At 37.9% G+C, this 21,710-nt stretch overlaps 1 protein-coding gene across 2 annotated transcripts in view; it reads left to right on the top strand.

Moving 5' to 3' along the window:
- The window catches only part of DENND2C (DENN domain containing 2C), a 61,326-nt gene that overhangs the window by 27,657 nt on the left and 11,959 nt on the right, over window positions 1-21,710 (top strand). The window contains exons 3-17 of one of the 2 annotated variants that reach the window (XM_077481593.1): window positions 955-1,103; window positions 2,780-2,886; window positions 3,380-3,547; window positions 9,243-9,339; window positions 9,668-9,712; window positions 11,249-11,436; window positions 12,002-12,111; window positions 12,276-12,345; window positions 13,490-13,567; window positions 14,154-14,294; window positions 15,505-15,653; window positions 15,867-16,044; window positions 16,945-16,986; window positions 18,044-18,149; window positions 20,639-20,875. In XM_077481593.1, coding sequence (XP_077337719.1) covers window positions 955-1,103; window positions 2,780-2,886; window positions 3,380-3,547; window positions 9,243-9,339; window positions 9,668-9,712; window positions 11,249-11,436; window positions 12,002-12,111; window positions 12,276-12,345; window positions 13,490-13,567; window positions 14,154-14,294; window positions 15,505-15,653; window positions 15,867-16,044; window positions 16,945-16,986; window positions 18,044-18,149; window positions 20,639-20,875 — 1,865 coding nt within the window. Of the gene's footprint in view, window positions 1-954; window positions 1,104-2,779; window positions 2,887-3,379; window positions 3,548-9,242; window positions 9,340-9,667; window positions 9,713-11,248; window positions 11,437-12,001; window positions 12,112-12,275; window positions 12,346-13,489; window positions 13,568-14,153; window positions 14,295-15,504; window positions 15,654-15,866; window positions 16,045-16,944; window positions 16,987-18,043; window positions 18,150-20,635; window positions 20,876-21,710 lie in introns of both variants that reach the window. The other variant, XM_077481592.1, reaches the window with a different exon arrangement.

Below are 21,710 nucleotides of genomic sequence, written 5' to 3'. Positions count from 1 at the left end.
TAGCCAATAGCTTTGGTCTCGTAATTTGATCTGAGCATGCGTGGCACTTTGTCCGATTGGATTTTGTTGTTGGAAAATTAGAGATCCTGCTCTCGAATTTTTTTCCGTTGGAATTTCCGGCGGAAAAAGTCAGATAGAGCCTACACACGATCGGATTTTCTGACAATATAATCCGATTGGACCTTTTCCGTCGGAATTTCCGACCGTATGTACAGGGCATTATAATGCAGGTGAGGGTGTACTGTCTATGATCCATTTTTTTTTTTTTTATTTGCAATATCTATTAAATTTCATGACAAGCCTTTGGGATATTGCCCTTCTTCTAAGGTCCAAGAAGTAATGATACACAAGACATTTCAAAATATTAAAAACAATAATGTACCTTTAAGCTTTTTTTAAGGTAAGGCGAAGTTGCACTTAGTGTGCCATGGTAGGTGGGGTGGGTGGAATTTAAAATGTGTGTAAAAATATTACCTCTGACATTCCCAGGATATATAGACTTCGTAGTTGAATTAATTGGATTACATCCACCAATGTTTAAAATATCAGTTTTGTTTTACCAGCCTTTATTTAAAGGAGGGCCCTTTTAGTACAATCATTTGGAAGATTTTAGTCTGTGTCTTAAAGTAAAATAAGCTATCATGACAGACTGCCTCAGCAGTCGGCCTTTCAATGCTATGGCTAAAAGGGTACATATAGAATGACAAAGTGAAAAAACACATATACATAATTAAAGTAAACAGGGGTTAATTAAAAAAGATATAACGTTACACATTAAAGTACATTTTTTTTTGTGGTAGAGAAACTTCTGATGTATACATATCATGTAGAAGTTTTCAAAAGGACTGCTCCTGTCCTGTGTAAACCTTTCTTTCATCTTTTCCATCTGCATCCTTTTTAATCCATCCTACATAGGATGATGTGGCTCATCTAATGGCATTTGCTTGTCTCTAGGAAATCCTTTGAATATGAAGATGTTCAAACATACAGACGTCTTTTACAACAAACAAACCATTCTCAGATCTCTGAAGAGCCTACTGAAGTCTCACAATCTACTCTCTATCACACACTGTCTGAAGACAACATCTATGAGGACATCATGTGTAGGTTTTCCACAGCATTCTGTGTGTTATTCTAGCATCATAAATATGTTTTAAAGGGAATTTTCTGGATCTTTGTGTCTCTTTACCTAAGGCTAGCCATACATGACATGTTCCATGACATGACATGTTTTCTCTCAATTTCACCATCCTTGCTAAATTGCTAAACCTCCACTTCTGTTTTACACTTGGCTCAGTTGATTTATAATTGCATATCCAGTGTCATGTTATGGTGAAATGATATGTTGTATTCTCACTCATACAGGCTTCACTAAGACAGTGCACAGGACTAGGCAGTTGTGCAGATTTCCTTGACTTACAAGGACCAATTACATTTCACTTTCACTGGCAGGCTGATATCTATTTGTAAATAAGAGGAATGGAGTCATCTGTCCATCCAATGTAGTGCAGTGATCTCTTGTTCCTTACAGAGAATAATCTTTGAGACCAATATCAACTACTTCTAATACTCTCATTGTTGCATCCTTCTTATGAAGCGTGAGGCCACACATTACAGTGACAGGAAGTAGAAAGGTGCAGGAATGTACAGACCAGGTCTCCCAAAGTACTTGAGAAAAAGTTTAGCGATATACAACTTTCTGGAAAGGCTGTCATTACTGATAGGTGAAATCTGACTACAATAAACTGAAGCTTGTTACACTGGTAATTGGTCAGATGATGGATGCAAGATGGCAAGGGAAACTAAAAACACCACTAAGTATTGTTGAAATTTGGTTATTAGAGGTCCCAAAACTTGAGATTTCCACTGAGCTTGTGAACATGTTTAAGTGTATTGCAATGTTGAGTAGGCAGCGAGGAGCCCCCTGGGTGGTGCTGTGTTTAAATGTATAATTTTAGATCTGTATCTGTTGTTTCCACCAAGACAGGTGTGGATTAATAGAAATTATTTTTTGCTCTTTCGACTGCCCTATTAAAATCTAAACCTTTTGACAGCTTATTGTTAAAGTTTGTTTAAATTGGTTTAAGTTGGATTTTATTCTGCTAGTAAATATAAACTGCAGCACAGCAAAGTTCTTACTGTTCTTTATAACTGGCATATGTTTGGGAAATACCAAGTAGGAACTTTGTTAAAATGTCCATCAAAGCCCTGCTCCATACAATTTTTTTATTTTTGCAAAATGTTCCCCAGCCTGTATTTAAAAAAAAAAAATTGAAAAATAAAAGCAGCTCATCCTGCAATACTCACATTTAATCCAAAGTTGCCCCCACAGAACTTCTTCTTTGCCATAAGATTTTCTCAGCCACCTAGCTTGAATGACATCCAGCATTACACAGCCCAGAAGATGGAGGATTGTTATAAATGTCGGTCCATTAGGGGGTGTCAGCATGGTGCCCATCATTTATAGTGTACTAATGCAGAGAGTTCTGTGCATCAGTAAGCACCTTCCAGCCTGGAGAAGAGGAAGAGGACTTGCAGCATCATGACCTGATTAAAGGCTTTGGAAAAAGTAGGTAAGTATATTTAAAAAGAAAAACCTAAAAACATTTAAAAAATAGCAATGGGATCTTCAGGGCAGAGAAGGGGAACAACTTATGGGTGAATTATTGAGCCTGGATTTTTTCTTTAGACATTTTGCTACAAATATACGCTCATTCAGTAAACATTTGAAAACACCATGATAAAAGAAACATTCAAAGTAATAATTTGTTTACTCCAGATCCTCAGAAGGAGAACCCTTACGAAGATATCAAAACATCTCCTTTATGGCGGATTCCAACCACATGGAAGATCCCACCTCCACGTTGTACAATAAAAGCACCCAAGGTTAGTCAATTTTTTTTTAGTTTGCATTAAATGACTTAACGTGTAGTTTTTGCAACAAGATCTCCACCCAGTGGCCATGGAGCTCAAGTATTGAGTCAGTTTATTCACATGTACCTGTACTATCTAGCAAGTTTTTATGTAGCGAAGAAATGAAGATCGAACCTTCTACCCGTTAGGGAAGGGATCTTGTGCATTGCCATGTCACACATGATATGAGGTTAGCGTTCACACTTTGAATGTTACAGATTATATGTTCTTAACTACTGAATACTCTATTTAATTATAAAGGTTAACATTAATTGCATACATAACTGAGGACTAGTAACACAATTTAATTGGTTTACATTTCTATACAAAATAGTAGATCTACAAAAAAAAAATTCACATATTAACAAAATTGTGATTTAAAATTTGTTAAATAGTACAGATTTTTAGACACCTGCATATTATTATAAATGATAAACTATAACTAGAAAATCCAATAATTTTTCAGATTCCATCAAGAAGCTTTTTAAAAAGACAGACATTGGAACTGAAAAGTACCAAGCTGTACATTCACAAGAAGTCCGCAAAGGATTCTACCTTACCGGTAACATTGATGGAGTGGAAAATGTTCAAAAGCGGAGGAGAGACTGCAAAGAAGAAAAAGAAATTCCCTAGGGTATGTAGGATTTGTGGTTTTGCTGTTGATATGTCCCAGTATGCAGGACGGTATATTTAGGGGCCGTTTCACACTATATTGTTGTAGTAATGCACGCGTTACTGCACACTTTACTGCAATGCACATTATTTGTGTTGGCGCAATGCAGTGCCATTCATTCCACTACAATGCACATTGGTAATGGACAATGGTAATGCAGCACAGAATGCGACAATGAACTTCAAAAAATGTATTCAGTTTTTTATTTTTTATACACTTTTTTTTTTTTTTTATACTTTTTTTGTTACAGTGATACATTTGTTTACAGACAGTTGAAATGCACCAGCATGCTTCACTGTGGCAGCATCATACCTTTTGTAATAGTCTCCTGTACTGTCTTTTCTTTAACCACTTCAATACAGGGCACTTTCACCCCCTTCCTTCCCAGCCCAATTTTCAGCTTTCAGCGCTCTAGCGCTTTCAGTGACAATTGCGCGGTCATGCTACACTGTACCCAAATGAAATTGTTATCATTTTGTTCGCACAAATAGAGCTTTATTTTGGTGTTATTTATTCACGACTCCGTTTTTTTTTTTTTGCGATATAAGCGCAAAAAAAGCGGAAATTTGGGAAAAAAACAATATTTTCTTTTTTCTATTTGAAAAGAAATCCAATAAAATCAAATTTTGTCATAAATTTAAGCCAAAATGTATTCTGCTACATGTTTTTGGTAAAAAAAATTCCGTTAAGTGTATAATAATTGGTTTGTGTGATCACGGACATATGTACGCAAATGATCATGTACATATGTGTGCAGGTGATCACGTACATATGTGTGCAGATAATCATTGGGACATGTGATTTTAGTGGGACATATGTGGGGGACATGTTTTTATTATTAGGGACATGTGTTTTTATTATTTGGGGACATGTATGTTTTGGGGACATGTGTGTTTTGGGGACATATGTGGGGACTGTGTTTTCACTGTGTGGTGTGTTGTGTGTTTACACTACACTGATGATCAGTGAGTAAAAAGCTGTGAAAAGCAGCCCATACTCACTGATCATCAGCCGGCTGCAGCGTTCTGCTCTCCTCTTCTCAGCGGTGACTTCCGTGTGAGGAGAGGAGAGCCGATTGCCTAGCAACCGGCTGTTTGTTTACATCACATGACGGCCGTGATTGGACACGGCCGTCATGTGATCAGGAGGGCCAATCACAGAGCCCTCCTGCCGATCTGAGATGTGCCGTGTCCGGGTGACACGAGCACATCGGGATCGCGCCGCTGCGCGGGCGCGCGCGCGCGCGATCCCGCTGCTCCTGAAGGACGTTCCTGAACGTCCTATCAGGAGCAGGCGGCTCCCACCCGGCCGTATATATACATTGGCCGGGTGGGAAGTGGTTAAGCCAACATTCACACTAGTTTATATGGGAGGCATAAACAAACTTTGTCTCCAAGATCAAGTTCTCCTGCATTTAAATGTGCTTTGCCTTTACGCAGGGTTATGCGCATTTTACATGCATTTCAGAATATCTCATTTGTCCATGGACGCACATATTTCTATTTTCCCTAAATGCAGCTAAACTGAGTGCACCTAAGTGCAGGTAAATGTAAAGTGTGGATTATGGCATTAAAAATGATTATATGCCTAGAAATAAAGGCATACATGTGCACGTTTTTCAATGCGTGTGAATGGGGCCTTAAAGCTGTAATATTCTCAGCACAAATAAAAAAAATCCAATAAGGCCAAAGCTGAATCTGATTTTCAGAGCTAAGCAAACATTGAACGGCTGGTAATAAATCCTACCTATTATTCAACCTTTATACTTTATTCTCCGGATGATCTTTGTAATTATACACTTTCCCTTATTACAATAATAATTATCTTCTAAGGTAATAAATGAAAGGGATTATTATTCCAAGTTAAATGCACAGGCCTGACTAACCACAAAACAAAGTAAAGAAAGATAATTCATCGCTTGCTTTAAATGTTACCAAGCCAGAATTGCTTTACCTCTTCCTTTTCTTCCTCCATGCTTCAGAATACCATCGTCCAATGTCAGAGAATAGACCAAATAGTAAATGACCAGTAACTTAATTCACAAAGCTTTAAGGCTGGCCATACACTGTTCGAATCTCAGCTGGTTCAGCAGGTACCGGCTGAGATTCAAACCCTTAATAGGCAGGCTGAATGTTCCAAATTGATCAATAGATCAGTCTGGGTATGACCAGCCTGTGGGATTCACTTGCGATGATCACTAGCGATACTCACTGGCTTCCCGCACTACTTGCCCCCCCCCCCCCCCCCCCACAAGGAGAAGACAATGGTTGATTTTCCGGACAGCATTATCTGCGTTGATGGGGGAATCATGCAAATTTCTTTGCATGATTCCCCCATCTATGGGCCAACTATTCTGTCTATGGGCTGCTGAAAACACTTTTTTTTTTTTTTTTTAATATATGTTTAATTATTTTCTGGAAAAGATTATAACGCATGTACAAAGGAACAATAGGATATTCCATTGTCATCCTCTAAAACTATAAAGCCTCGTACACACAATGAGAATATCAGATGAATGATCATCCACTTTTTTTTTTTTTTTTGCATGATAGTTTCATATCGAAAATAAAGAGGTTACTAAATTTACGAAAATTCTTGTAGGGCAGAATACAACTTTGGAAATCATGTAATGTATTGCACTGTAATGTGTTCTTGAGTTCCTGAGCATGCGTGGTCTTGCTATTCTAATTTTTTCTGGACAAATACTGTACTGATTAAACGAAAATTGTACAATCTGGTATTGTACAAGAAAAATTTTCGCGTTTGTCCCTTTACACAATTTCAGATGAACTGTCGTGATGAGCTCTAGAAAGCTGTGTACTAATGATCAGATTATGGTATGATCGCTTTGAAAGCAGTATTTTTCGTTTGATTTTCTGATTGTGTTTACTAGACTTAGGACATGGTACGAAATAACATAAGGCATTGCATAAAGACATAAGTCAGATCAAATGAATGAACAAGGTCATCCATATTATATAAAATATCTGAGTCAACATATCCAAAGAAAATGTGTATTAACAATGATAAACTGGTAGCCCTATTGAGAAGTACATGACACAATTTTTATTTTAACATTGGGACCATCATTTACAATCTTGTAGGACACATAAAAAAACTAACTTTTTTTTAAATAAAGATTTTTGTGTATTAGCTTTGTGAATTGAGTCTCTTACTGTTTTTCTGTTGACTACTGTTTTCTGAGATCACTAGAGGCAACTGCACAACTATCCAAGCACACAGCAGTACCATGGCAGTAGGGATGTGAACTTTCACATCCCATTTCCTTCCAGAAAGATAAATGGGCAGGAATCGCTGCAAAAAAAGTATCTCTTGTTTTCCCCTGAGTGAACCAGATTTCTCATGTTCACTCTTAAGGGATGTATTTTATAAAATACTTTTGTTATTTTACAGATTTTAAAGCATTTAAGTCTTTTACAATGCTCCCTGCATACTAACTAGCATGTATATTCATTGGGAATGCCCTGTAACATTATAGATTTTCATTTTGCGTTTACAAGCCTGAAGTCAACTGCACAGGATGTATATTTTAAGGAAGGAAACCCACAAAAGATCCCTCCCGCTATAATTGGTTATCTCATTGATGCAATGTGTGGCCTCTACTAAATGTATTTCTCTTTTGCCAGCTTCTAGTATCTGTTTTTTTAATTGGGTGTTGAATACTTCTTACGGACTATTGTTGACCCTTGTAATTGCTTTGGATTAATATTACTGACATTAAGTGCATGTGAAGCCTGCACGTTAAAAACAACACATGAGCAGCTTAAGCAGCATCACTTGGACTTTCGTTCCAGGAAGGAAAATACTTCACTAGTAGGGATGAGCCGAACACCCCCCCAGGTTCGGTTCACACCAGAACATGTAAACGGAATAAAAGTTTGAGCGAACATGAAAAAGTATATGGGTCACGAACATGAAAAATAAAAAATGGCTTATACACAAGTTATTGCCATAAAAAGAGTATAGGGACTCGAGTACTGTACTGCTCCAGGGGACATGTATAAATGCAAAAAAGTTTTTAAAACAACCATTTTTTTCAGGAGCAGCAATTTTAATAATGCTTATAGTGAAACATTCCTTAAATATCGTCCCCTTAGTCTGCCTGTAAAGTGGCGCATATGTACGATGTGTAGAACAGTGCCGCAGTAAAATTACATTTCTAATGTCCCCCAAGGCACCTCGTCGCCATATTGATGGGGACAAGGACCTCTTCCCGACAACCCTGCCCATTGGTTGTCGGGGTCTGTGGGTGGGGGGCTTATCAGAGTCTAGAAGCCCTCAGATCCCACCCCCCCATGTGAATGAGTATCAGGTATATTGTACCCCTACCCATTCACCAAAAAGGTGCCAAAAAGTAAAATCTAAAATAGACAGTTTTTGACAATTCCTTTATTAAAAAAAGAAAAAAAAATGTCCCGCGATGTCCATCCATCTTTAACTACGCTGCCCAAAAATAGAAACAAATTCTGTCACAGGGTTCCCCTTAACCACTTCAATGGAATGTATTATATAGTCTGCGCTGACTGCACTGTATGTGTGTGTGTGTGTGTATATATATATAAATATTATACAGAATGCACTGTATGTATAGTCTACACTGAATGCACTGTGTGTGTATGTGTGTGTAAATATATATATATATATATATATATATATATATATATATATATATTTAGCATACACTAAACTGCCTGCATACCTTTAACTAACCTGCCTAATCTAGCTCACGTTCTCTCAATCTCTCCACATTATCACACTACATATGACCACCGTGTAAGCAGTCTTATATAGTGAGGGGAGTAGACTTATCCCCCTGAGCCATGATTGGCCAAAGCAGACTCTCCCAGCAGATCATGCTGTGATTGGCCGAAGCATGCAGGCCAGGTGCATACTTTGGCCAATCAGCAACTGTCAATGCACTGCAATCTCACAGTGCATTATGGGGCACTTTGCGGCACTCAAATTTGCTGCGAACACCCCATATGTTTGCTTTGTTTGCGGACAAAAGAACACCCAATGTTTGAGTCAACTTACGTTCAATTTAAACATAGGGACCGTCTCTATGCACTAGCTATTATGTGGTCTCTCATCAGTCTGACTTATGTTTATAGCTAGAAAGAATCAAGGGGCAGAAGTGCAGTGTCCCTGTCACTTTATTTGAATTGTACATAGATCCCCAACAATGTTATCTTCCCTCTGAGCTATCTTCTGTAAATTGCCAATTCCCCACCTCCTCCCATGTAACAAACAAAGTGAGGAGGACATATTTGTAGTCCAGATCAGGAGAGCAGTCTAGGATAATAACCATGGCTCCTCCATAGATAGATGCAGTGAAGTTAAGTGTTGCCACCCTAGGGCAGAGAGTGTGTTGTTTTTTAGGATCACCAGGTAGAAAGAAAAGTAAAAGAAAAAAAAATAACTGAAAACTGAAAAACAATGCAACCACCACACCTAAGAAGTAGTTAGTAAATATATTATATTTTTATTTTTCGGTTTAGATCCACTTTAAAAAAATACAAATTAAAATGTGGCATTTGGGTACTTTTGTGTAGATGGACAATAACTAACATGGTACATATATATAAAACTAACATGGTATATTATATATTAAAATGTATTTATTTATTTTGCACAGCTGGTAATGAAAATACAAGATATCTTTGATACAAAGCGTGGAAAAAAGAAGGTCAAAGTCCAGACATTTAATGGACAGGACACAACTTCATCCAAAGGTAATTCTCTTTACGATTTTTAATCCTTGCCGTATCACTAAGCAGTGTAATATACAGCTTCATAGTACAAACGTAAAGCTGTAGAATTCTATTTACAAGCCATATTACCCTTGCTCATAGAAGGGATTTTTAACACCATTCTAAGCCCATCTGTATAATAATGGATGTTGTTAAGATATATGCCCTATTATTAAAGAATCAGCCTCTGTTGACCTTGCCATATCCAAAATTCATTAGTTGAAAACGGTCATCTAGGTTGTATGGTGAGATATGAATTGAAACAATGTTGTATATTTACTAATCGTTGTTGCCATTTCTTATTTTGCAGGAGAAGCAAGCGAGTCAGAAAGTGAGGCAGAGGATCGTCAAAAAAGTAAGCAAAGAAATTAATTTAGAAGTGTAATGTCAAAAACTCTGTGTTTAAAGTGTATTTAAAGCAAAAACAGGTTCTGGGTCGAGAGGGAAGGGTTAGAACCCATGCCAGATTTTTTTGCTGCCCTGTGCCCTAATTTTTCCTCCCTCTTTTTCTTGGGTATCACTGTCACTGGGCCTGAAAGTAAAGCCAAATCCAAAATTTTGAGGTATCTCCAGAACAGAAATAAAGGGGAAATCTTAAATTGGGACACCTGCTCTGTTCCTACTTTTAAAAATCCCACTGGAACCACGGCCGGATATATGTGAACCAGCTCCTAAGGGGAACATACAGTATGCAGAAAGTTGTACACAAAACCTGGGGTGAATAGGAGGGAGGATAAAGCTTTTCTTTTTTGCAACAGAACAAAAGAGAATTTTATAACCGTTTTGGGAAAAAATAACATTTTTTATAACAAACATCACGTTTTTTTATTACATATTAATGTTTATAAGATATACATTGATGTGCATTTGTTGGGAGCATGCTGAAGTGTTTGTCCTCAAAATTTGGTTTAGCGTTCAAGGACTTTCTTGCCTGACAAACAACTCACAGCCATATATTAGGAGATCCTGGTCTTTTTCACTACACTTGTGTCTGCTAGCAGTTTATATGATTGTGAATCAGGGCTACAATACTAGTACTAAAAAGCAGCAGGACCATGCTACAAGTCAGATTGTGGCACACAGGCGGTGTTCTGGGCCAGGATCTCCTGATGCCAGGCAAGGAAAAAGGCAAACACAGGGCCGATGATGAGCTAGTTATATTCTTGATAGTTAACCCATGTCTGTAGCAGTTTAGAACAGGTGGTAAGCCAGATAAGAATGCTATGCTTGGGAGGTTGCTATTTTGGTGCTGGCAGTGTGTAATACTGATAAAATTTGTGTGGCCTAAAAGCCACTTTAAATCAATTTGCCTTGTCCTTTTGTATAAATTAGGATAAAATAAACATCATGTGTGTGAACTAGAATAGCATGTGTTTTTTTTTTTTTTTTTTTTTAATCAGCCCTTGTATATGAGGTCTCCACCACTCCCTTCCTTGTAACGCAAGAAAATTTGTCTTTGTCACAGATTTCCCAACATTTTCTTGAAAATGGTCTATTAATGAAATTAGCCAATGTCTTTTGAAAAAAATCAAACGCTAAACAAGACAATGGTTTTATAAATCCAGAAAACCTTGTCTTTCTTGATGGACCAGCCTAGTTATCATAAATGAGAAGGTGTAACATGTGTTTACTTGATGACTGGGCAGGACTCCTAGGCCATCTTTACTAATCTCGTGACGCCCATAACAATGTTTCTCAACAGCTGATTTACAAGAAACTGAGAGCAGAAAAATAAAGTTTACACTTCCTTGGGTTCTGAGATATTTAAGCAAGCATTATGGTTTAAAAAGGACACCATAGCTTAGAATACTGGAAGCTTCATTTTAACAGTTAAAAAAAAACATTAGACATGAAACAAAGTTTAATCAATGTTCTTTAATGTCTTATGCAGAACACAATAAGCGCTTGGCTCATGTCCAGAATTCCCTGAAGCGCAACCCCCACTACCAAACTCTGGAACGGGACCTTATCGAACTCCAAGAACAGCAACTATTTGAGCTGTTCGTGGTTGTCTCTTTGCAGAAGAAGCCATCAGGAGATACCTATGTTCCCTATATAACACAGCAGTACCCCAGTAAGGTAAAGTTTTTTTTTTTTTAGCTATTAAAGCGTTTCATAATATTTATGTGTTAAAAGTCCCTTGTATTTCATTTTTACTTGTCCTAATTAATTAACAAGTTATGCCAAGAGATGCTAGAGGTGGATGTTATAGGTTTAAGTATAACTGGTTCTTTTTTATGATTAGGTTACAGTATGACTTCAAAAGAGTTTTAATCCATTTAATTTTTTTTAAATGGCAAATCATAAATGCAGAAGCTTGCTATAATTAAGGAGATTTTTGTTTTTGTTTTGTGCAATCAAAACATATGCTACTCTTATGTAATTTAACATATCAAGCCGATTTATCTAATAAAGCCAGTACACATTTGTTCTCCTCGCCTGTGCAGCCTTACTTTGCTTTACTACACAGTGAAATAATGCAAAATGCAATATCTCAGAGCAAGAAGAATATCTCAGGAGCATATTCTCTTACCTTTTATAGCATAAAAGGTCCTGATATTAGTAATATTGAAAAGTCAGGATTTTTAACCTACCTGCCATTAATTATATTTATATTATTCATGCTTCTTGACATTTCCAACAGAATGATCATCCACTGAAGCAATCTAAGGACACAGAGGAGAGGTTAAAAGTCATCCCACAGTTTTGTTTCCCTGATTCAAAAGACTGGGCTCCTGCATCAAATTTTAAGAGGTAATCATTTTCAAATCTATAATCTGTTTTGCTTTGAAATAACATTTTTGTTGATGGTAGTAAAAAAAAATGTTACTACCCTGTACATATCAGTAGGTTTACTGTATTTTTAGATATGAGAAAAAGATTCAGATATATAACCTTCCAAAAATTTCTTGTTTTAGTGAAACCTTTTCATTTGTACTGACTGGTGAAGATGGCAGCAGGTGGTTTGGCTATTGTAGGAAGCTTCTGGTAAGAATCACTTTCCTATATGGGTGTGGGCTATTATAAAATGGAAAGTTTGGTTCATATTTGGCTGACCGTTAAAAATTGCTTATATAGTGTTTTCTTTGAGTTCTTTAAGAAATGTATATGGAAGCATAGTGAACTTTGTAAATTAAAAAAAAAAATGGCTGTAAACGACTCCTATTATTTAGAAATAAGTACATAAGTTAGTAAGCACAGACTTTTACCCCCTTTAAAAAAATGCCTGTTACTTTGTAATTCTGTTAATTTCATAATAATTTCAGTAAGTTGCTGGCTTGCTGTTAAGCCATGTAATAGCTGACTGCATACTAGCATTCTCTGTGCCCAGCCTTATACCGCCAACAGTGTCTATCAAGAATGTTAAAACAATCACTGTTGGTTATAGGTTGCATTTGATTACCTTTTAATTGAAAACATGGTGTAAATTTTACAAATTTTCCTAGTGTAGGGCCAGTATAATGGAAAAGGTAGGCTATGGAAGAATACTTGCATTTCGCTGACTGCTTCTTCATATCAAAGTGATCCCTCTGTAAGGACCATAAGGAACTTGGAAACAATGCACCCAGGGCACACAGAGGGAAACAGGGCTGTAGGGCAAGCACTAAATCCAATTCAAAAATAGGGAGAAGTTTTTTTTTTGGAAACTGACTCTTAGATGTAAACCCATGGCTATGTCAGGGTAGATCCCCTGTGGCAGATGTTTAATGGAATATTTCTGAAAACATATAATAAGCCCATATATAAATTCTGACCATGTGTAGACAATTCCGACGCACAAAGTGCCACGCATGCTCAGAATAAATTACGAGATGAAAGCTATTGGCTACTGGCCTCTTTATAGTCCTGTCGTACGTGTTGTACGTTGCCTCGTTCTGAACGATTGGATTTTCCGATCGTGTGTATGCAAGACAAGTTTGGGCCAAAATCCGTCTGAAAAAATCAGACGGATTTTGTCGTCGGAATGTCCAACCGTGTGTACAGGGCATTCGTTTTCAGGCTTATAAAGTCACTTAAAATATGCACTGATACAATTGTCCACATTAGCATGTACCATTTAAATTTTATTATAGATTATGTTTAAAAGGAAAAAAAAACATGAAAGCAATAATTTTGTTCTCCTCTATTTTAGCCACAAGGTAAAGGGAAACGTCTGCCTGAAGTTTACTGCATAGTAAGCCGTCTGGGCTGTTTCAATCTGTTTTCTAAGGTAAGTCTTAGGCAGACCATACATGGTTCAATGCACTTGATGTGGTTAGGGGAATCTCTCCAGTGGTGGAACTGATTTAGAGACCATGTTCCATCAGCTGATTGAGAGATCAACTTCTGTACAACCAGCCTGCCCATAAATGGATCAAATTTCAGCCAGTTCAGCAGGAATTTTGATCCATTTATGGCCTGCGTTAAGGATAGAGTTGCAGTAAAACATTCATGTGCTATACTTGCACTTGTATGAGCCCAGTTACAACGAAAAGCTTTTTAAAAAATATTTTAAGTGCCTTTGTGTACTTATTTGTTCAATTTGCTGGAATCCTCGAATGCTTATGTTTCTTTTTCCTATAAGGCCCCCTTATTTGCATGTCAAAATCACTGTGTGTACTTTAGTTTTATTAATGGCAAGTTGATTGTCTAGAGGTAGGCAGGAGATATAATGAACTAGCTGCCCAAAAATGCTAATTTCCTTAACTTATTAAATGATGTTTTATCATAAAGTTGTAAATCACAATATTTATTCCTATTGTCCTAATTTTTCCTATAAGCTTATAAAAATATCTTTCTCCTTCAACTTCCATTAGATCTTAGATGAAGTAGAGAAGAGGAGAGAAATGTCTCCAGCTCTGGTGTCTCCATTTATGCGAAGTGTCATGGAAGCTCCATTCCCTGCACCTGGACGAACCATAACAGTAAAGAGCTTTCTACCAGGATCAGGAAATGAGGTATTTTTACCTTTATAACTGTTTACTCTATGGTTAGCTGTAGACAAGCAGATATCTCTCACACAGGAAGATGGGTAGTAACACAGCTGCTTCCCTGTTCTGCTGAGACCAAAGCAATGTTTTCTCCTACTCTGCTGATTTACTGATGTGGTAAACAGCTGTGTTTCCCTTTCTCCATTGAAGGGATGTGATCAATGCATGCATTTACGGAGATTTTCTATCAAGTTGGGAAATCTTTGTGTGTGTCAAAATGCACTTCCAACAGTAAAATTTAAGTTGGCCTCACACACCAGCTGCTGGCTATAGTCAGCGGTGCTGATCAGTGTCAGAATACAATAGCGGATAGCAGGAGGGATTCCTCATCGAATGTGTACATGGGGGAACCAAGCCATTTTCTTTTGTTCAACATGCTGGTTGAATGAAAAAAAATATGACTCATGTATGGCCAGCCTTAGACTGGCTGTGTTAGTTGAAGAAATTGGACCATGTGTGGTCATAGACACTGTTGTGATTCACACATAATGAATTCATTTTAAGTGTAAGTTCACCTTTACAGAAAATCTATAAGGTGAACTTACACTGGACCCCCTCCCCATCGCACCCAGTCACGCTGACCTGGAGTCCGGAGATCACTCGTTCTGACACATTGGGTCACCGCTTTACCGGTCTGGGGATTTTAAATACCTGCGGCTTTCTCTCCTCTCCCCCAGCGCTGACAGGATGGGCTACGTGGTTTGCTTGGTCAGCGCTGACCAATTAGAATGCCTCGTATGCGTACCTTACGAGGTACATTTAGGAGATTAAGCTGAGGAAATTTCTAATCCTCAGAGCGGTGAAGCGGCGACCCAATGTGTCGGAGTGGGTGATCGCCAGACTCCAGGTCAGCGGGACTAAGTTGCGAAGGGGAGGGGGGCCAGTGTAAGTTCACCTTACAGAGTTTTCTGCAAAGGTGAACTTACCCTTTAAGCACCCTTTTGGAAATGTATTCTTACTGGTATATGATAGAACCTGAGTAAAAAAAAAAAGAATTCAAAGTGTGGTTTGCAATATTAACTAAAGTAAAAGCCTCCCTAAATGTGACCGGTCCTCTTTAAATATACCCTTTAACATTTCTATGAAAATCATTTTTTAACTGTTTGAAATAAACTTTTTAAATACATTATTTATATATCTGCTCATAATGTGTCTGCATGCCTCTCCTTATCTGCAGGTTATTGAGCTATGTCGGCCAATGGACTCCCGTCTGGAACATGTAGACTTTGACTGCTTGTTCAGGTGTCTCAGTGTTTGCCATCTTATTAAAGTCTTTGCTTCACTTTTATTAGAGAGACGGGTTATCTTTGTAGCTGAAAATCTTAGGTGAGAGAGCAATTAAAAGTTATACTTTTTTACTTTTTAGTGCATTTTTTTAAACCTTTACCTTTTTGCAACATTATATTTGTTATTATTACCTTTCCCTTTGCCATCCTGTGTGTTTCCTTGAGACTATGGTTATCTTTTATATCATCAGTAAAAAAAATATGCGATTCTTTGTGAGACAATTTTTATAATATTCCTTTTTTTTTTCTCCAGCACACTATCCAAATGTGCTCATGCAGTGGTTGCAATGCTTTATCCATTCACCTGGCAGCACACCTACATCCCTGTCCTTCCAGCTTCCATGATCGACATTGTGTGTTCTCCCACTCCATTCCTTATTGGTATTCTGTCGTGCTCATTGCCTCTGCTAAATGACCTCCCTATTGAAGAGGTGAGTAAACTAGTGTTTTTTTCCCTTCAATTAGTAAAACAAATTTTGTAGTTTCTCACATCTCAAATATTGTAATGGCAAATAAGAGACCATTATAATAAATATCAGATGGTGGAAATCAGAACTACTATCGGTGCATCTGAGCATGTCAGATTGATGCATCTGACCATATTACTGTAAAAAAAAATATATATATATATATATATATATATATATTATCATCTTGCATAATAACCAAATCAATTCATATTAAATCACAACCACTCTACTATATATTAAACGCAAATTAATTATTAAGTATTACTCGTAGCGTAGAACATCAGTCAACCCAAATCCCATATTGTTCATCAATTACTCACTGGCTTTTTTTTTTTTTTTTTATTGCTGCACCCTTTTTTAATTCTCTCTCCGTCTGGTGAATACTCCATAATATTAATGTAAACTTGTGTTCACTATGCAGGCAGATATGTATAGCAGGCCCTTGTAGAATTACATACCTTATAACACTCCACAAGTACCCCTGCATCCCTGTCTGGACTTCTCCACTGACCACTACTGTAGACACCAGGTGGTGGGAGGGGTAGGGTGAAGCAAATCTTTAGTAACGGAAGTCACTATTTGCAGATTAGAGCCCTCCAGGTGTCAGAACTCTAAGGGAGCTCTACTAGGTTTCCATGCTTGCAGTTTAGGATGGTCAAACACAGGTTTAATTTAATACTACATAGTAGGTTTTGATTCAGCTCACAGTCCTACAAAATAAACTGTATATTTTACAAATGATCATATCCAGTCTGTGTATAAGCTTGCCTCCTATCCTACATGCTTCAATGCCTCCTCAATGCCTCCTATCCTTCATGTGTGAAACATATCTATAAAGTTTTTTTTATTTTTTTCTTCTAGGTTTTAATTGTAGATCTCTGTGGCAATAAGTTCATTCAACAGGTGAGAATTTTTCTGCTTTTTATGTAGACTCTCCATATTATTAATGACTTAATTATTATGTTATTCATATGATGTGTGAGAATAACCTAGCTGTATTAATTGATAGTTGCTAAATAACTCTAGGTGTATGCTGTATGCTTTTGTGAACTAGACAATTGTATACATTTAGGTCATCTTTATTCACCTGAGTTCCGGTGAATTTTAGTCCCTGCCCTGTGATTACATACTCAATCTTTTTTAAATTGATTTCCAAACTGACAACTCAGTCTGATGCCCGGGGCGTTCTGCCACAATGTGGGCGTTTCAGAGATATACCATCTGGCTTCCCTCCAAACCTCTCCACGTTTCTGTACAGCACCGAGTGCACAATGCACGTTTTTCTTTTGTCTTTGAACTTGACATGCCCATATCAAGATTATCATTTGGACATCTGCTTATAGGTTGCCACCTAAATGACACATTAACAGGTTTAACGGGTTCAACAGGGAATAAATTGTAATAAAAAAAAAAAGATAAGAGTAGCGGCTAAAAATAAGCTTTATGTATATATATTAATTGTATATTGATGAACTATTTATTAAGGTCTACTGTATGTATAGCCATTTTTTTTTGTTTGGATTGAGAAGAAGAGAGTTTAAAGCTTAATTTTATTTTTGTGCTGGCTGTGTCCTATTGGGGGAGATTTCACTGTACTTCCTGCCTGGAGATTCAAGTTTGAGGAAATGTCTACAAAGGAGGAAAATTCTCCTCTTAAACAGTTGTCACCAGAACAAGTGTTCTTATTGGAATATTTTCCCTGTTACCTTTTGTTCTAATGACAACTCTAAAGTTTTGCATTACCTATCCATTTCTGTTCTGGCAAAAAAGGTCACCAGAACAAAAGAGGGTAACTCTACCTAGTGGAGACACAGACAACAATAAAAACATGATAGGGGTTCTAATCCTTCTCTGTTCTATACAAATAAACATATTTTTGGTATCTATATACCTGTACTTTAAATTATACTTTTAAGTATGCATATTTTTAAATGATATTTTTATTTATTTTAAATCACAGTTGTCAGATGAAGATGACATTTTACCTCGCAAGCTCCAAGCTGCACTGGTCCAGATCCTAGAGCAGAGAAATGATATCCTGTATCATGATCACACTTTCACTGAAGGTGAGCAGTAATGCCTACTCTGAGCTTTCTAACAGAAAACAATCTGAAAGTCTATAAGCAAAAGCTGTATATAATGTAAATAAATAGAACAAAAGCTACATATTTCACCTGATGATGTCTTGGCCAAATTGATGTAAAGATGCTCTTAACACTGAAGCTTATGTAAAATACAGCTGAAAAGCATCTGAACAGATACTTATGTAGCAGCCATAACCCTTGGCAGGGCGGCCTTAACTTTTTTGGCTTACCGGTTACCTCCGCTTGGCTTGTTCTTCCACGTCTAGGGGTTCCCAGGGTTAGTACGCAACAACTTTGGATGCTGACATTAATAAAGTCCTTTTGAAAGGTTTTTATTTACAGGGGTAACATCCAACAACACAGTCTCATATGAGAACAGAGGGCAAGGGTGAAAAAACTCAGGCACCTCGAACTGCAGATATAACAAAGTCTCTAGTGCCACCCAGAGAGTAGCCACTCGCAGCTGAGCACTTCAAGGCTGAACAAATCTCTAGCCAGAGATTATGGCAATCAGCGCTTTGACTCAGAACTTGTGAAATCTCTGACCTTGAACAAGTTGTAACTAAAAGTGAACAGGAACCTTTTTTCTTAGTACCTGGAACGTTCTCTGTCTCCTTGACAGTACTGGAAAAAGCGGGGATTCATCATTGTCCTTCACAACTCAGTAACCAGGCACTTCTCAGGATGCCAGCTTGTTGGCCCTCCTCTGAAGAGTGCCCCTCCAGTCACTTGCATGAGCTGCGGTGCCCCTCCAAGCCGAGAGCACACCCGGACGCCTTGAATCCTCCCTCAGTTACTGCGCCTCGGACCAGCCGGTTCCGAGACTCGGGAACAGACGAATCCTTACCCCAGACCAGGTGGGTCTATTGGGGTTAACCAACCAAAGCATGTTGCGGATCGACGAACGCTCCCGTGACCAGGACCCCTCGCGGGGCTACCCCGGTCCAAAAACGGGAACAGACCTCTAGGGCCTCACAAATGAACCAAACGTAACACGTAACCTCCACATCTTAAGTACCCCTCCCCAGACTCCTCAGCAGGGCCCGGCACACCCACTGATTGGCTCCGAGGAAGCTTATACCCAAAACATCCAACCAGGCCTGGTTCTGGCCTGTCATGTGCACCTCCCTGTACCTAAGGCCTGGCAGAACTCTAACACAGCCCAGCCAAACTGATGTCAAAGTTAACCTACATAATTAACCCTCAGAACCCCATTACAGTTCTGAGGCAAAAACTAAATTTACACATGAATGACACTTTGTCCAAAATGTCACCACTACACTTATATACAGAACCTTGAGACACAATTGCATTAATAAATGTTCCCCATTGTACACCTATAAATATTAATTAGATGACATTCCAAATTTATACAAATATAACGATCACTATTAACTCTCGACCACTGTGTGTAGTAATATGGAGAGGGGTTCCAACCTCCTTCATCTCTCATGGATTACCTAATTTTAATAGGTTTATTTTGTATGTTAAGCAATATTTATAGATATGCTGTATATTATCATCAATTCTTATAACTGTACATATACAATTCTAACTGAAATCTTTATTATCCACATACTTTAAAATATTTTAAACATGTGTTAACATTTTAGATACATTTTAAATTTGTAAATAATAAGGATCTTGGTAACTTCCTAATTATAATAGTGATAATTCTTATTCCATTTAGTAGATGCAAACCCAATACACAATGTTTTTAAATCAATATTTCAGCTTTAGTATATTTTATACATACATTATATTACCAAAGTATTGGTACGCCTGCCTTTAGACACACATGAACTTTAATGGCATCCCAGTCTTAGTCTGTAGGGTTCAATATTGAGTTGGCCCACCCTTTACGGCTATAACAGCTTCAACTAATCTGAGAAAGCTGTCCACAAGGTTTAGGAGTGTGTCTATGGGAATGTTTGACTATTCTTCTAGAAGCACATTTGTGAGGTCAGGCACTTATGTAGACGAGAAGGCCTGGCATGCAGTCTCCGCTCTAATTCATCCCAAAGGTGTTCTATCGGGTTGAGGTTAGGACTGTGTGCTGGCCAGTCAAGTTCTTCCACCCCAAACTCACTCATCCATGACTTTATGGACCTTGCTTTGTGCACTGGTGATAATTTTACTTTCAACTAGGCTGCATTATGTGGTATGACTTTACTTTAAAAGTAGCATTTCTTAAACTCAATTTTACATTTTGAAACGGGATCAATGGATTGAAAGTCCATTTGAATGTTTTCTAGGCTATCTCATTAAATGTAATTATTATACTGCTGCTGTTTTATGCTTACTAGACTCTATACTTGTTAATATTACATTTCAGTATCACCAAGTTATATTATAATAAATAGATTGTCATATGACTGCAGTCAATCTAATAGTGATATGACGATGACACTCAATTTATCCCAAAAAGAGTAACATGTACGGTACTTACTGTGTTTTGTTCTCCCCAGAAGAAGTCTCTCTGAACACCCTAGTATCAGAGGCCTTTGTGTGGTTCTTTGTGGAGATTGTTGGACATTACTCTCTGCACATGTATGTGAATGAGAAGGGAGAGCGTATTTTTCAAAGAGAGCCTTTTCGCAAGTCGCACACTTCCAGAAGCGTACGGCAATTCCTCGATCTCTTTATGGAGACCCAGATGTTTGCAGGATTCACACAGGATCGGGAGTTACGAAAAAGTGTCGTTAAAGGTAAAGGAAAACACCAGTGGTGTCTTGTAGCTTTAGTTCAGTTGATTATGCACCTAAAATGCAGCATTACATTCATATTAAAAAAAGAGTATAACTAAAGATTATTTCACAGAAATTTAAAGGGGTAATTATTTTTCACTTGCTGTTCATATTCATAGTAAAATAGGTATCTTGCACAAAGGTACTTGACTTGCCAATTACAATCTTGTGTTACTTAGAAGGAATATTAGCTCAGGTAACATCCAAAGCCAGAATCAGGATACTAATCACTATTTACCAAAATCGGTGTTAATGCATTCAGATACTGCCATATGATTGCTGCTTTGTGTAACAGCTTTCATATGACAAAAGGGCATATTTTACCAAACAAAATTGCTCTTGTTGATGAATGGTGATATATAGTCAAGAAACAATCTGCCAAAATATCAGCAAAAGGCCTCCTAAGAGCTTCCTATATAGGTCAGAAGGCAAAGAAGTGATCTCCTTACTTGACCAAGTTACCGTATTAATTTTGATAGTTCAACTGAATTGACCTCTTTTTTTTTTTTTTAAGTTTAATGTAGGTGAGAGCGACTATGGCCTTTTGCTACTAAACATGGAATATTAACCACTTGCCGACCGCCTCACGCCGATGTACGTCGGCAGAATGGCACGGGCAGGCATAAGCACGTACATGTACGTGCTTTGCCTCCCGCGGGTCGGGGGCCCGATCGGGCCCCCGCCCGGTGCCTGCGGCGGTCGGTTTTCGTTCGGGAGCGATCCCGGACGAGGGGACGGCCATTCATTCATGGCCACCCCCTCGCGATCGCTCCCGACGAATGGAAATCCCCGGTGA

The sequence above is a fragment of the Lithobates pipiens genome, unplaced genomic scaffold, assembly GCF_037356315.1.
Source record: "Lithobates pipiens isolate NorthernLeopardFrog02 unplaced genomic scaffold, aLitPip1_a1.2 Scaffold_16, whole genome shotgun sequence".
NCBI classification, from domain to species: Eukaryota; Metazoa; Chordata; class Amphibia; order Anura; family Ranidae; genus Lithobates; species Lithobates pipiens.
This window is presented reverse-complemented; position numbering and strand designations above follow the sequence as displayed.